This window comes from Osmerus mordax, chromosome 12 (genome assembly GCF_038355195.1).
Source record: "Osmerus mordax isolate fOsmMor3 chromosome 12, fOsmMor3.pri, whole genome shotgun sequence".
Lineage (NCBI taxonomy): Eukaryota > Metazoa > Chordata > Actinopteri > Osmeriformes > Osmeridae > Osmerus > Osmerus mordax.
In genome coordinates, this window is record NC_090061.1 from 12,541,107 (window position 1) to 12,556,383 (window position 15,277).

Genomic DNA, 15,277 nt, shown 5'->3' on the forward strand with positions numbered 1-15,277 from the left:
GTCCAATGTATTTATCCCTTCTATCTGCAGAGATGTCCATAAAGCCCTTCCTAACCAAAGCTTTAGTACTGAGCCCCTTCCTAACCAAAGCTTTAGTACTGAGCATGATTGTACAGTGGTGGAAATACAGTCACCAACCCATTTTATTTCGCAAACTGACAGTGCATACATTGCATACACCCTGTGGCATCTGAACCATATGCTGTGAAATGAAACTGTCACCCTTCTGCAGTTTGATCAAATAGATTCCCCTCACCCACCAACAGCTTGTCATTCAGCACCTCTCTTCAGATGATCTGTGCCTGCATGTCATCGCTTCTACTGTGTGTACAGCCACACCCTGCCTCACTGGGCCTGCCCCCCCCCCCAACCACACACACACACGCACACACGCACACATACACACACAGCCTGACGTCTACCCCCCTTCCTGGGATGCAGTTCCTGCTAGGGCAGTGGGTGTTAGCAAACAATGGACAGCCTAGGTCATGAGTTTGTCTTTTGTTCATGCAGGGCTACTGAGCTGGCACCGAGGTCACTGTCTGGTCGTGCTGGTGAGCATCACAGACGTAGGACACCGTGTCTGACCGCACAGCACACCATGAACGCAGATTCACAATTTTGTTTTAAATAAATGTTTGAAAACGTTTATAAGACAGAAACCTCATTAGGTTTGACTGCAGATGAACTGAACAGGGTGTTCTTTATGCTAAGGCTCTGTCTCTCTCCCACTCTCTCTCTCTCTCTCTCTCTCTCTCTCTCTCTCTCTCTCCGCTCTCCTTTCTTCCTCCCCCTGTCATAGGTTCTCTGCTCTCCTGCGAGAGAGTAAGGGGGTTGTAAAGCTGTTGCTGGCATCACTCGGAGACATGCTCTCTGGCACTCTCTGGACATGTGAGTCTGTGTCCTGGCCAGTGTGAAAGAGAGAGAGAGGGAGAGAGAGAGAGGGAATGAGAGAGAGAGAAAGAAAAAGGGAGGGAGGAAGGGAGAGAGAGGAAGAGGGAATGAGAGAGAGAGAACGAGAGAGGGAGAGAGGGAGAGAGAGGGGAGGGAAGCTAGCCAGCTGTTGTCACCCTGCCAGCAGTTACCTTAACACATGACCAAGACAGCCTCTAACCCCACAGCCATGGAGAGAGAGAGAGAGAAGGAGAGAGAGAGATAGAGAATTAGAGAGTGTGTGAGAGGATAGGGAGAAAAGAGAGTGCTGCCTACAGAAAAACTGCTCAGTGGCAGTCCATCAAAGGGGGAGAGTAACCTGAGCACAACAAGCCGTGTCAGCAGTTTTCTCCCTGAGTGTGTCAATTTCAGTCCTCCCCATGGAAACAAAACCCAGCGACAGAAGTTCCATTTATAGAACAGCTTGAGTATGGTCCACTTATGTTGAACTTCACTGAAGGAAAATCATCAGTATTGTTTTTAGGACTTACTATGGGGTCTAGCGCAAACATATAGACAAACACTGTAGGCCAAGACCCGAAAGCTTCTGTACGTACTGTCACAGAAGCAGATAAGATCCAGCTACGGCTCCCTCATCCACGTCTTTAATGATTCATCCATGGAGCCCAGTCCCTCAATCATTCATATCTTAGTTAACAGGGCTCCTGCAAGCGGCCATCTCCAGTTTCCAACCTTACCAGGCCCAGAGGGTCCAGCTACTGTTCAGCTCTGCACCAAGCCTGCCTGTCTGTCCGTCAGTCCCTGTTACCATACCAACCGCCTGGCGTTTCTGCCTGTCTGCGGCCGGCCGGCCTGTCCGTCTGGTTGTGGTTCAGCGCTCATGTTGTTTCTCTCTTTGAAATATGTTTTAATATACGATCCGGGGCAGCTAGTCACCTGATCATTAGTTTAATGTCAGCGTTGGGCTCGACGATGTTTAGAGTTACAGTGTGTCATTCATGTTGTGTTAGTTAGTAAGTAACCTAAGGCAAAGCAGTTCAGCTGCTCTGTGTGTGTGTCACATGATCAGATGGCTCTTGAGTGTCTCTGTGCATGCATCAGATTGCATGTATGCTGTGTGTGGGTGTATGCCTGTGTGTGTTCATGTGTGTGTGTGTGTGTGTGCAGTGAGTTACAGGGCCACACTGTCAGTGGTTCATACCAGTCCCAGCCCTCTGATCTATCTTATCTTGCAGTTCCAGAAGGAGACAGGGGGGAGGAGCAAGGGGCAACAGTGGCATGAGTGTCAGCATGTTGCTCACGCAGCCCCTGTCATCTCCCTGTGCTGCCGAATCAAACACTCCCTATCTCTTCCCTCGCCTCCACTCTAAAAACACTGCTAAGTGGTGAGTACTCTATGACACAAGCAGGCTACAATCTTTTCTGTGTTCCTTTTTCATTCGTTCTTCGGATTAGATTCAAAATGGCTTCATTGGTCCGTTTGATTCAAAACAAGACCCGCGAGTTGAATTTCAAGTCTGTTTCAAAGTTTAGAACTGACTCTTACGTTTTTGTTAATAGCCAATGCGGTTTCCTGGAGTGCATTTTGACTTATTGGTGGAGTTATGTCGCCACCCGGTGGTCATTAAATGTTAAACCAAGTCCCTTCTGGAAACTAACACAGAGCCCATCCTTTTTTCTTTTTTTCCCCTCTGTACTCCACAGTTTTAGATTAGTAATCAAACAATTCACAAGCGGTTAAAGTGCACATTCTCACATTTTAAAGCGTTCTTTTCACCTCCATACTTTGCTCTTGCTATCTCTATGATACAAGTTAATCTTGGTCTCATCTATCCACAACACATTTTTACAGAACTCTGCTTGCTCTTTTAAATATTTCCTGGAAAACTGTGGACTGGGCCAAGCTGCTTTCGGCTAAGACTTGGTTTGCATCTTGCAGTGTAGGCTCTGTATTTCTGTTAATGAAGTCTTCTGCGGACAGCAGTCATTAAAACATCCACACCAGCCTCCTGAAGAGAGTTCCTGACCTGTCGGACTGGGTTTTTTCTTCATTATGGTGAGAATTTACCTAATTAACTGTTCTAAACAGTAGAATTAGGTAAGCTTAGGTTTTTCCTGTGTATCTTCTCGTTTTTCTTCTTATTTCTCAGCCTTATAATGGCTTTCTTCACATTATTAGCACAATTCTAGTCCCTATGAGGACAAACAGTACCAAGACACTCCTGAGGTTTTCAAAACCTACAATGAAGACGAGATGCTGAAAACGTTCTTACACCCGCAATAACGTCACGATGAAACACACATCCATTGTGATCACCTACAAATCCCTCCGTCCCAAACATGACGGTGCCCTGAAACGGGGACATACGAGGCATCACAGGTGTTATCATTTCTACATGTTCAAGTTTGAACCAATCATGTCATGTTAGCGTATTTTGGGAGACGGCAAAAAGCCAAGGTTGTATTGTAGAGAAGCACATTAAGGCTGTGTTTGATGTGACTGTTTCATGTGGGCCCCAATACATTAGTCTGCATAAATAAAGGCTCCTATCAGAGCACTCAGCTCTCCCTTTCTCTTTTTTCTACTATATCCATGGTGAAACCAGGGTCACAGTTCGAAGGGTCACGCGAGCCTCGGCCTGCAAAATGTCTCCAGAAATGGCGGCCAGACAAAAGCTGTTTTGAAGTCTCCTCCTCTCAAATCTTTGTCCCTGTCTAAATGTTTACGAGCGCTGTGTATACAGTGTGGGAGGGGCACCGCAGACACACGGACACTGCCAGCGTGCCCCAAGAACGGAGCCGACACGCTCTCTGACGTAAACACAGCACTCCTGTGGAAGAGCCGACTTTCCAAGTCTTTGAAACTTTAAACACAGCCTGTATTTCACTGAGTGTCAAATGAGATCAAGGCATCTGTTGGCATGAGGCATACCTGAGGCCAGATATCCTTCTAAGCTAACCTGCTTCGTGACCTGATTTATAACCATAACCTTGTTCATTTCTCTTTTTTTCCTACTTTGGTTTTGCAACTGCAAATAGCCTTGAGGTCATCCATAAACTGGCACAGAGATGCATTCAATGAGGTGAAACTTACTGATAGAGCATTTAGACGTTCCTATCCTTAGTCTTACCCAGAAACTAAACTAAAGCTGTCAATCACAGCCCTCTGATTGTTTGGACACCTGGTTAAAGTGACATGTTATCAGTGGTGGATAAAGAGCCAGGAAGTCCAAAACGAAAAGAAATACTTTTTTATGATACCAAGATACATGGTTTGACAATTTGATTTCATTAATCCACAGAAAATCTTAGTACTGCACACCTAAATTCTGACAGGTGAGTAACAGCCGTTCCAGACAATTATTCTGCACATTTATTCTGGTGAAAGAGGCTGTGGGAACAACTGGAGAAAGGAAATTGAGTGGAACACAGACAGAACATACCAAAAAAACAAATAGGATTTGCCCATGTGCTATAGTCCTCTAAGCCATTCAATATCGCATAACAAGAGACACACGTCACAGCTAGGGACAGGGAGCTTAACAGGCTGTCAATGATTCTACATTCACACAACATGGTGCTCAAAGGATTTCATACTTCACTGGAATCATGGTTCCTGAAGCAGAACCCGACTGGCCAACGACATGTGCTGTTTGGGGTAGCCCCAGTCTCCTTCCAACTGAGAAAGGAGACTGACGACACGATGAAGTGAGATGCAAAGGAGGAGAGACAAGATAAAGAGTAAATCCCCCAAGAGCCATGGAGAGGAGCTCTCGCCCTGCCCCTCTCTCCCTCTCTCCCTCTCTCCCTCTCTCTCTCTCTCTCTCGTCCTCTGCATTCCCTTGGCTATTGGACAAAGCCCAGAGGAATTCTCGAGTGGCCTTGGTAAATCTAACATTGAGTTTAACAGTGGCGGAGGCCCCGCCGCACATGGACACAACTCAGCTCTGGAGAAGGGGGGAGGGGGGTGTTCATGCCCCCCTCTCTGGTCAGGCTACAGGGTTCCAGTGACTAAAGGGTAATTAAAACAACTGGACATGTTTTCTTTTTCAAAGGGCCACTGCGCTGCAGCTAGTGAGACCAGGGTGGTGCTTCTCTCTGCCCTCTCCTCACCTCAGTGACCGTGACACAGTGTGGGGAGAGCTTCGTCAAAGCTGCTTTATACAGAGCCCGGAGATATAGCACATCGATAACAAGCTCTGTTACAATGTGAACATGTTACAATGGACAAAGTGTTGATATCGAACCAAAACACCCACCCCAACTGAGATTCTCCACACCCCCAGATTTGAAGGACACTTCATTGGAGACAGTTTTATGATTTTCTTTTCGTATTCACCACTATGATACAACCATTATCTCCAGTCTGTCAAATGCACAGTAAACCGTAAACTTAAGAACAAGCAAAGTTTAGGCACATTGATGCATGTCATTTCACATTTGAGAAAAGATGGGGGAGTCGAAGACGAAGACTAAAACCGAAACCTAACCTAGTGTTGCTCCAGACAGTGTCTTCTCTGCCTCTACGGGTTAAAAGCACAGGCAAGCAGAGACCCACAGAGAACGTACCGGAGCATTTGTCAATGTATGTGCCAGGACTGGACTTCAAACCTGTACAGTTTGTATCTAATCATCAAGTATCTAGAATGATCTTACACATTCCCACGTTGAAAAAAAAAACAAATGATGTATGTTACATATCTACATACAGACGGGTGATGGGTTCAATACTGTGAAGAATACAAGAAGATAGCGCACCATATAATCGACAGTATATCAGCATTGCATATGGCGACTATATTTATACATGTTCATATAAATATAGATAGGTATATTTCTATGTACATTTTGATATTTTAACATTGCATAAAGAATGAAATAAATAATACAAATATAATCAAATCTTACCATATGTACGATTTGAGAAATGCTATATTAGAGCCAAAATAAATCTAACACTTGAAATAACAACGATAAGAATATTATTCAACGATAGACATAGTAAAACAACACAAAACTTGGCCTACAATCTGGAGTAACAACACAAGCTACACCACATTTACCCATTTACCCTGCAAGTTTAGCATTTGGGACTGCTGGAATGGCGACAGAGGTGAGGCTTCAGGACAGGAAAGGTGGGCTCTGTTTCTCTTTCTGCTCAGTCTGTGTGTGTGTGAGAGTATGTTGCTCTGTGTGCATGAGCGTGTCTGGTGGTCATAGTGATTGGGGGTTGTGAGGAGGGGTGGTCGAGGGAGGAGGTTGTGGGGGGGGGGGGGGGGGGGGGGGGAGGGCATGTTTTCCCGCTCTTTCACCTCCGGATGTCCGTCGCCTCGGGGTCCTCCTGCTCGGACACCAACCCCACGTCGGGGACCTGGCGTCGGGGGCTCTGAGCGCGGGAGCGGGCGTGTCCGTTGAAGACCCCCTTGACGGGCTTGTCCTTCTCGCCCTGCCGCGGCGGGCGGGAGTTCTCGGGCTGGGGGTGCGAGGGGGCGGGGCGCCGCTGGTCCAGGGAGGGGGGAGGGGGGCCGGGGGGCGAGGCGAGGGAGGTGCAGAGGCTCAGGCTGTCGCACAGCGCCCCCCAGTTCTGCTCGCACTGCAGCCGGACGCTCCGCGTCAACGCCTCCTTGACCTCCTCGCCACAGCTCAGCAGAATGTTCACCAGCTCCACGTACGGACTACACACACACACACACACAAATACGTTGATTACATACAATGCCATTAATGACATTCATCCTTTGTGTGACGACCGTTCTACCTCCATCTCTCTTGCTCCCCTGGACCCAGCGACAGTTAAGACAGAGGACAAGTTGAGAGGAACACAGACGGAGGCAGAAGGACAGACACGGTCGAGAGAGTGACAGAGATGGAGGGGGGGGGGGGGAGAAAAAGCAAGTGGGTCTTTGAGTGAGCGGCCGGGGGGGGGGGCTTCTCCTCACCCTTTGGGAAAGAGGTCCTGGAAGTGTATCATGTCCACCATGACGTTGACGTTGTCCTTGGCGGCGGAGCAGAGGTTGTGTTTGATGTAGCACTCCTTCTGCAGCTGGAACACCATCTCCTTGATGGCCAGACACTTGCGGCTGATGCAGCTGAACTTGTGGCGCAGGCCGTGGGCCATGCACTTCAGGGCGTCCTTGATGAAAGACTTCCCCTGCAGACGCACACACAGGACGGACCCGACCCCGTTAGGAGGCAGGCGGGCGGGGGAGGGAGGGACGGAGGGGAGGAGGGGAGGGACGGAGGGCTCACTGGAATTCCGTATGCCTCAGGCCCAGTTAGTTTGTCACACTGCTTGTCATCGTCATGCCAACTATGTTTAGGTGAGAGGGAGACAGCTCGTTCCAGGAATGTGAGTGTGTGTGAGCGAGGGCATGTGCCAGCGGTTATGGCTCACATGACTGTGGTGGGCTATGTTGACAAACCAGCATTATTCCACGATCGTGATTTAACAAAAAACTCCTAAACGTAACCCCTCATCGGGCCTGCTCTCATGTCACCCATGTCCCTCTATGACCTGAGCATGATAGACATTCTGAGAGTGTCAGGCTTGGCCCTGGCCCTGAGAGGCAGAGGCCTGAGCCTTCTGTACCCTTATGAAAGAGGAGCAGGCTGGGCACGGAGCCAGCTGGCTTGCCCTGCCCCTGGTCCCCAGGGGAAAGGGATGTGAACGCCATGAGAGAAGGACACAGACTGGGCTACACTGTGAAGGTGTTCATAGAACCCACACACACAGTATAGATGTATTAACATGTACTGTACACTAACAGTACATGTATTAACATGTACTGCACACTAACAGTATAGATGTATTAACATGTACTGAACACACACAGTATAGATGTATTAACATGGACTGAACACACACTGTATGTCTTACCTGGGAGTCGAATTTGCCAGCATTGTGGAGGAAGGTCATGCAGATCTCTTGCAGTCCTCGGATCTCACATGAGTTGTTCTCAAAGCACTCAAACACACCACAGCCAACATCCCCCGCATTCACTAAACAGTGCTGGATCTCAGCTGGAGAATGAGACAGGAAGAGCAAGACAAAGAGAGAGAGAGACAGGAAGAGCAAGACAAAGAGAGAGAGAGAGATCATTTTCATGCCTCAATGTATAACAAATGCTGAATCACAGATCGGAAGAGGTTGAGGGGGGCAGGGGGGCGGGGGGAGGGGGCACGCTTAGGCATCTCCTTTCCGTCACTTGTAACTAGGATGCGTCAATGACACCCGCAGTGGAATGGTCCAATCATACGGTACAGGCCCACAGGATAATCATCCAAAAAGTATCTCTCTGCGTTAAACGTGCAGCACATTATCACCAGAGAAAGAGACAACAAGACAGAGAGAGAGAGAGAGAGAGAGAGAGAGAGAGAGAGAGAGAGAGAGAGAGAGAGAGAGAGAGAGAGAGAGAGAAGAGAGAGAGAGAGAAATTAAGTGGGTTTAGAGCGAGACAGCCGACAAAAAACTTGGAAGACAGAGATTACGGTGTCACTCTGACTGCGTCAAAACCCTCTCCTGCATTGCCTGCTGTGGAGATGGGATGGTGCATTGCAGATACAGCTTTGACTACATGTGGAGGAGAGACACACTCGAGGGTTCCTCCATGGTCTGTGGAGGAGTGTCCATCAACAAGTGTCTGTTGGCATGTTGGTGTAGCATGTGTGTGTGTGGGGTTAAGGGTTGCACAAGATAAAAAAAGGTTAGGCTTGTCCATTGCATATCTATTCTCCATCAACGAACAACACACATCCTCCCCCCCCCCCCCCCCCCCCTTATACACTGTTAAGCTGGTAAGACCTTTCAGAAGCAAAGAGAGTGGAGGTGATTGAGCCAGTGGTCATTTCACTGAAGTGAGGTGTGGAAGGCGGAGCGAGGCTGTCCAGGGCTGAGGACAGTCCCCTGGCTGAGGACAGTCCCCTGGCTGAGGACAGTCCCCTGGCTGAGGACAGTCCCCTGGCTGAGGACAGTCCCCTGGCTGGCCTCCTTGTGCCCTCAGCTGTCCTCTAAAACCACTGCAGCAAAGGATGACAGGAATAAAACTAATGATAGAGACCAGAAATGACGGAGCAAAAATCTAAGAAAGTCTTGCCTGGGACATCTAATTGCAGTCTGACTGTTGTATTTTCATAGTTGTTCTCCAGATCCTAGAGGTGGGGTTGAATCTTAGGCCAGGTCAGGCCAGCTATTATTACAATGTTGAGCATTTTTTACAAATGTTGTGATGACGCCTATGGAAACTGTGTTGTTGATTCATGCTGTTGATAAACACAAACAATTAAAATGAGACGAGTGACACACATTACCCTAAACAAATTCGATTTGCATTGCCAAGTTTTGTCAGGGAGGGCCACCACTGGAACTTCCATTTTTATGCATTTGATTAAATGCATGCCGCTCAGGGTCAATGCAAATAGCTATTTTATTTGAGAAATGATGGTTGTCAACAAGGGACCTCTGTCGGGGGTGTGGGGTGTGGGGAGGAGGGAGCGAGGGAGAGAGAGAGGACTATGTAGGCACTGAGTTGAACTTCAGTGCGCAGGAAAAGTGAGCCGCTGTCGGCAATGCTTGTGTTGGCATTTGTACGGGAATGTGCTTGGATCGTACGAGCTGGCCGCAACGTGCATTGAATTACACAGTGGTGTGACCGACTGAGCAACTACAACTGTGAAACACTCGGCGCTGTCCCCATTTCGCGACAGGCAAACCAAATAGAGATATGCAGGAACATTAACTTTATATGGTAAAATCTTCAAAAATAGATCTTATTTTGATAACTTGCTGCAAACTCTTATAGCCCATTGGCTTCGGCCTTAATAGACACATATCCAAGATGATAGAGGAGATGGAATGGAATTATAATTAGCAATGCCAAAGCTGCATTTAATGCAAAACACAATGTTATGTGGGTTGTGTTGTAAAATGCTCAAGCTTATGGCAGAAAAGAAAGTTTAACCTTAAACACCTTCAACACACACACACGCACAATGGGTGATTATCCTAGACCTACTCGGTAGTCTATGCAATGGCACCTATCCTTATCTTGTGCCGTACTAAAACATTTAATTTATATCTGCAAATGTTTACAATATATATATCTTTCTATTTAGAAAACGCAATCTTGCAAAAACAAAGCACAATATTTACATTCATAAACGTTATTGAACAGCCTGAGAATATGGATTGATCAATGTCTCAATTAATTTAGTTCCAGGGGGAGCACGTGCACACACAAGTCCGTTTGCAATGACATCGTTATAGAAATGTGTGTGAGAGTGAGCTGATAACACACACACACACACACACACACACACACACACACACACACACACACACACACACACACACACACACACACACACACACACACACACACACACACACACACACACACACACACACACACGCACATACAGAGCCTCGAGCCACTTTCCACAGCACGTTAGTCATGTCATGTATTTACAATTGTACAGCCTACCTATGGCTCTACATACCTGTGTTCTGTAGAGAAAGACGTCCTTTCTGGCTTGCCGGTTTTTCTGGCGGGTTGTCATGAATGTCCATATTATCCGTCTCCACTACTTGCTCAAAAACTGACAAAACCAACAGCGCTATTGCCAATTTGACCAACATTATATCTGCAAGGAGCAAGGCAGACCTCTGAAAAAAACAATGATCCACTTCTTTATGTGAACACGCCGCTTACCTTTCGCCTAATTATTGTGTCGTGGTTGCCTAGTCTGCGGGCTGGGCTGGGAGTGAGAGCGGAGACGGGAGGGATGCTGGCTATATTTCCCGGAGCGCGGGTGTCAATTTTGATGAAGGAGTTAAGCAGGTGTTGTCAGTCGGGCTTCGCGACCAATCAGCGAAGAAGACATCCACGTCCAAGGTTTAGGGGAGTGTCTAGTGAAAGTCCCGTCTTGCCATAAAACTTAAGTTGTAAAAATGTTCGTGGCTTTTACAAGTATTTGTGTATGTATGAAAACCTTAAGTCTACTTTGGCGGAAAATAATTGTTGTAAGCAAACTAAAGAAAACACCTCGAGTGTATGATAGGCCTAGTTAGTCCAGGCCTTTACGATGATATTACATGACAGGAGTCAACACCTGAGCAACATGACAGTCAGTTATATCATTCTCAGGCATTGCTTAATGTTCGAAGTGAGTTTGGGAATCTTGCGATTTCAACTAATGTTTGCCAATAGGCGACTAGGGCAAGCAGATTTTAACTGTCTTGTTAGCTAAAACCGCAGCCACAATCTACAGTGATGGCAAATACAGAAAATACAGTCAGAGAGCAAAGAAAATGAGCCAGAAGTATACATTATGATGAGACTGGTGAGTCTTCTCCCCGACAAGTAAGCTGACTGTGTGTGTGTGTGTGTGTGTGTGTGTGTGTGTGTGTTAGTCATCTGTTCCAACTTATAGCCTATAAAGTTCTTTTTGCAAAGCTGGCATACGGTGGCATGCAGATAGAGACATACATATAGTTGTTCAAACAAACCAATAAACATATTTTGTACTTAAGTGTTGATGCTGTCAAACCCCCCAAAAAGGCTGCCTTCTGATGGTAAGGTGTACAAATGTGCCAAGACTCGAGAGAGGAGAGGTGGAAGAGAGACGGAGGGGATAGGAAAAAGGAGGAGAAGAAAGAATAGGACAAAGAGGGGAAGAGAGGAGACCAGGAGATCACAGGAAAGGATAGAAGGGGTGGTGGGATTGGAGGGAGGAGAGGAAGAGAACAGAGGAAAGGAGGACGGGGCTGCATCCACATAACTGGTAATAGTTGGCAGAGATAGCATCATTTTAAAGCCAGCACATTTGGGACAGTGTAGAAAGATGAGCACATTTTGTGTCTGTATGTATGCCAAATAAGTAGTCATGTTACATTTGTTATTTGTAAATACATATTGAATGAAAATATCTTGTCTGATGGATGGATTTCAAACATTGCTTATTCTGACCTACATTACCGAACCATGCGCATCCTACACGGAGTCGTTCAATTTGACAAATACAACCACATCTCTTAATTTGTAAACTCTGTTGAATCTTCTGTTAGTTCTAAATATATCAACAAATGCAGTTGTATATTATATTTTGGCTCAGGTTGGTCGGTATAGGAAGCCAGGCTATATTTAAAGAAACCTCAATTAGGTCCACATTAGGGCGACCACATCTGGACTGTCGCCTTTTAATTGTTGACCAAAGTTATGAGAATGCCCTAACTCGCAGATAATTTCCGTCTGACTCCAGTTTTTATGGTCTTAAATTAGGCTTCACAGCGGGAGGAATCGTGCAATATTGACCACATCTGTGAGATAAACGGCGCAATGAGTTGCAGGCCATCTCGAGGAATTTGGAAACGCTCCTGGGAATGTCGTTGGTTTGTATAGCTCCGGGGCACCAGCAACGCAGCGAGCCAAAAAAAAAAGCCTTTTGTTGTCAGAGAAAGTGCCAAATGGGCTAACAAATTAAACTCACTGTGTTGTAGGCAAAATGCTATACTATATGTGGCTATCTGTGGCTTTAGGCGGGGGTGTCCTACCCCCCACACCCTAAAGGCGTGGCACACCTTTAGAAACAGTAGTCCGAGTTGTCAGTTGTACCGTACCGATGCTTGGAATCTTCTTCAGATCCAAGTCTGGTGAAAGAAACGATGGCTACTCACGCAGCGAACACACCCTCGATTTGGTCCAATCAGCGCAGACTAGAGAACGACAGGCTAGTAATTGTATATGGCACTGGAATAGGCACATGACAGCGCAAGGCTGTGAAAGAAACGCTCGGTCAATACGCACCAGCAACAGAACACATTAGTATAGGTACAGCTGTGCTGTGTGACACTTTGGTCTTCAAACTCAGAGACAGACACAGGCATTATTTCCCCCCTTCCACATGACTTTTGACGGTGAATTGCGTGCGATTGAAGCAGAACGATGAGCTATCAGTCAGAAAGGAGCGCAGCGTTCACTATGTGGGGCAAGCAGCCGCAGTATAAGCATGGCGTGAAATGAGCCGACACCAGATGCATGTCATTCAGAACATGAATGTTCTGACATCTGTTATAGCTTACGAGAGCTGTGGAGGTCAAGACCGTTCGACTTGAGCCTATTATCATGCACACATTGTGCCTTTTTTTTTGTTGCCTTAAAACACTCTCATATGCCGACTTACGGAGCAGCAGCAGTGTACATGTCCGTGAGTGTGGTGGGTTTACATCTGTATCATTTCAAAACTTTAGAACTCCAATAAAATGCTCATGGCGGCGTGTTTGTCTTTCCGGTGACAAACTCCCCAAAATAGACTCCAGAAACATTCATACACCGTGAATTGATTTGTGTAGTAAAACATTTCAGCAAGCCGACACGTGTTCTGAGTTAGACCTCCTGGAGAATGATCAACCGTTAAAACCAGAACAGGGACATCTCATTCTTTGTCTGTGTGCGTGTTTCTGTGTGTGTAAGAGATAGCCAGAGGTCAAAGCCCTTGTGTATGTTAGGAAAGGTGACACCAGTCAGAGGTTGTCTTCGAGGAACCCAAGAATGATGTCTTGGCACTGACTTATTTCAGTGTGAGAGTATGTGTTTGTGTGTGTATATGTTCCACAAATACATTTGCTCATATGTAAGTATTTGCGTAAGTGTGGAGTTAGCAAAAAGACTCTCTCACACACACACAACTCTCTCTCACTCTCACTCTCTTTTTAAAGCACTCTCTGGTCTGTTAACTCACCTGACTCGTGAAAAGAGGGATTTTACTGGCCCAGACAAACGTGCCAGCTTTGAGTTCTCACTCCAAACAGTGTGAAAGCACATACCTCCCAAACCCCCATCATTTGATTTGCCTCAAACAATGTGCTATTATAGAGTTGGGTGCTGTGTGAATTATATTGCTACAGTTCTGGCAGATAACAAAGTCCTCCATCTCATTACAGTCTGTGTGAGATCCTGGCCTTGGCCGGCACAAAGGAGGGATTGAGCGGTAAACAGAGAGAGATGGACCAAAGCTCTCCATGTGAGCCCTCACCTTGGCTTGGGAGCCCGAAGAGGTGATGTCATCCTGGACGGAGACGTACAAGGTCGACCCCTCTCCGGTAGGTGGGCACGAGGGGGGAGGGTTGGTGGTGGGGGAGGAGGGGGCCAGAGACAAAAGAGAGCAGCTTGGACACAAAAGCCCCATTTAATGAGGGTGAGACATGAGGGCATGCGGGCTCCTTGGGTGGCACATAGTGTCATAGCCGCTGAAAAGACTGGGGAGCAATTAATCGTCAGTTTTGTGAATTGGGAAAAGGGTTTATTACGTAATAGCCAGTAGAGGGTTGCAATGAGGCAAACAAAGCCTTTTCTGGGTTATGCTTATTTCGACCCAATCCCATAACATTGGAGCCCTAGATGCTATATTTGTCGCCCCGTGAATCACCAAGAATGACCGTCCGACACAATATGACACACTTACCCCTCATTAGAGATGAAGGGTCCTTTGTGGTGAAACGGGGATCCCAGGAGATCATTAAAACCCATCAGGCTGAACCTGCCTGGATTACTCATGGTCATTACCAGGCTATTGTGTAGCCTGCAACCCACATTCAGGGAGTCAGTGCTGCCAAAGTTTGAGGGATATAATTGACAATATTCAGCAAAGTGCACGTAGAGTAACAAGGCGAGTGTGGGGGGACAACCGTTTGTGTTAGCTTCATTAGATTGTGTCAGACAACAGGCTGGCTTACAGGATTCTCCATGTTCTCACTGCCAAACAATGGCTCCATCCACAACAAGGCTGAGATGTGGGCCCCAAAGCAAATGGGAGTTGGGAGGAGAGCGAAAGCGAGAAAGAGAGAGGAGGGAGAGTGATAGAGAGATCGAGAGAGGCTGAGCCCTTGTTTCAGTGAATAGAGTAGTAAAACCATAGAAAAAAATAGACATGATTAGAAGATAGCAGTAAAGCCATAATTATGTTTTGGACCCATGATTCACCAGGTCTTTTATGAGTTTCTGTCCTGACATACACCCGATTCCCATCATAGACAAGGAGTGGATACCCAAGCAGATACCCATACTGCTGCTGAACAAGCATGCAAAGGAAAGTCACTGGGGCAATGTGTAATGCTGGTATTTACATGACAACAAGCTTGTTGTGTGTGTTAGTGTGTGTGTGTCGGGGGGGGGGGGGGGGGGGGTAGGAGGAAGTGAGGAAGTGGGGAGTGTGGTGTGTTGGCAGGACCAGTCAAGGGGGTATCGATGGTCATGGAATAGGACTCACTTCCTTCCTTCCTTTCTTCCTTCCTTCCTTCATTCTTTCCTTTCATTAATTCTTTCATTCTACCAGCAATTGTTCCAACTCCTGCACCCCTAAGCAAATCTTCCCAACTGATTGGAACAGT

General features: G+C 46.8%; 1 protein-coding gene across 1 annotated transcript; it reads right to left on the reverse strand.

Annotated features, from left to right (window-relative positions):
• Positions 1-6,202: 6,202 nt before the first annotated feature.
• stc2a (stanniocalcin 2a) lies at positions 6,203-10,528 on the reverse strand. The gene is made up of 4 exons (XM_067248230.1): positions 10,390-10,528; positions 7,772-7,914; positions 6,834-7,045; positions 6,203-6,569 (listed from the first exon to the last, which is right to left on the reverse strand). The coding sequence occupies exons 1-4, from the start codon at positions 10,526-10,528 to the stop codon at positions 6,203-6,205; spliced, it is 861 nt and encodes a 286-aa protein (XP_067104331.1).
• Positions 10,529-15,277: the final 4,749 nt, after the last annotated feature.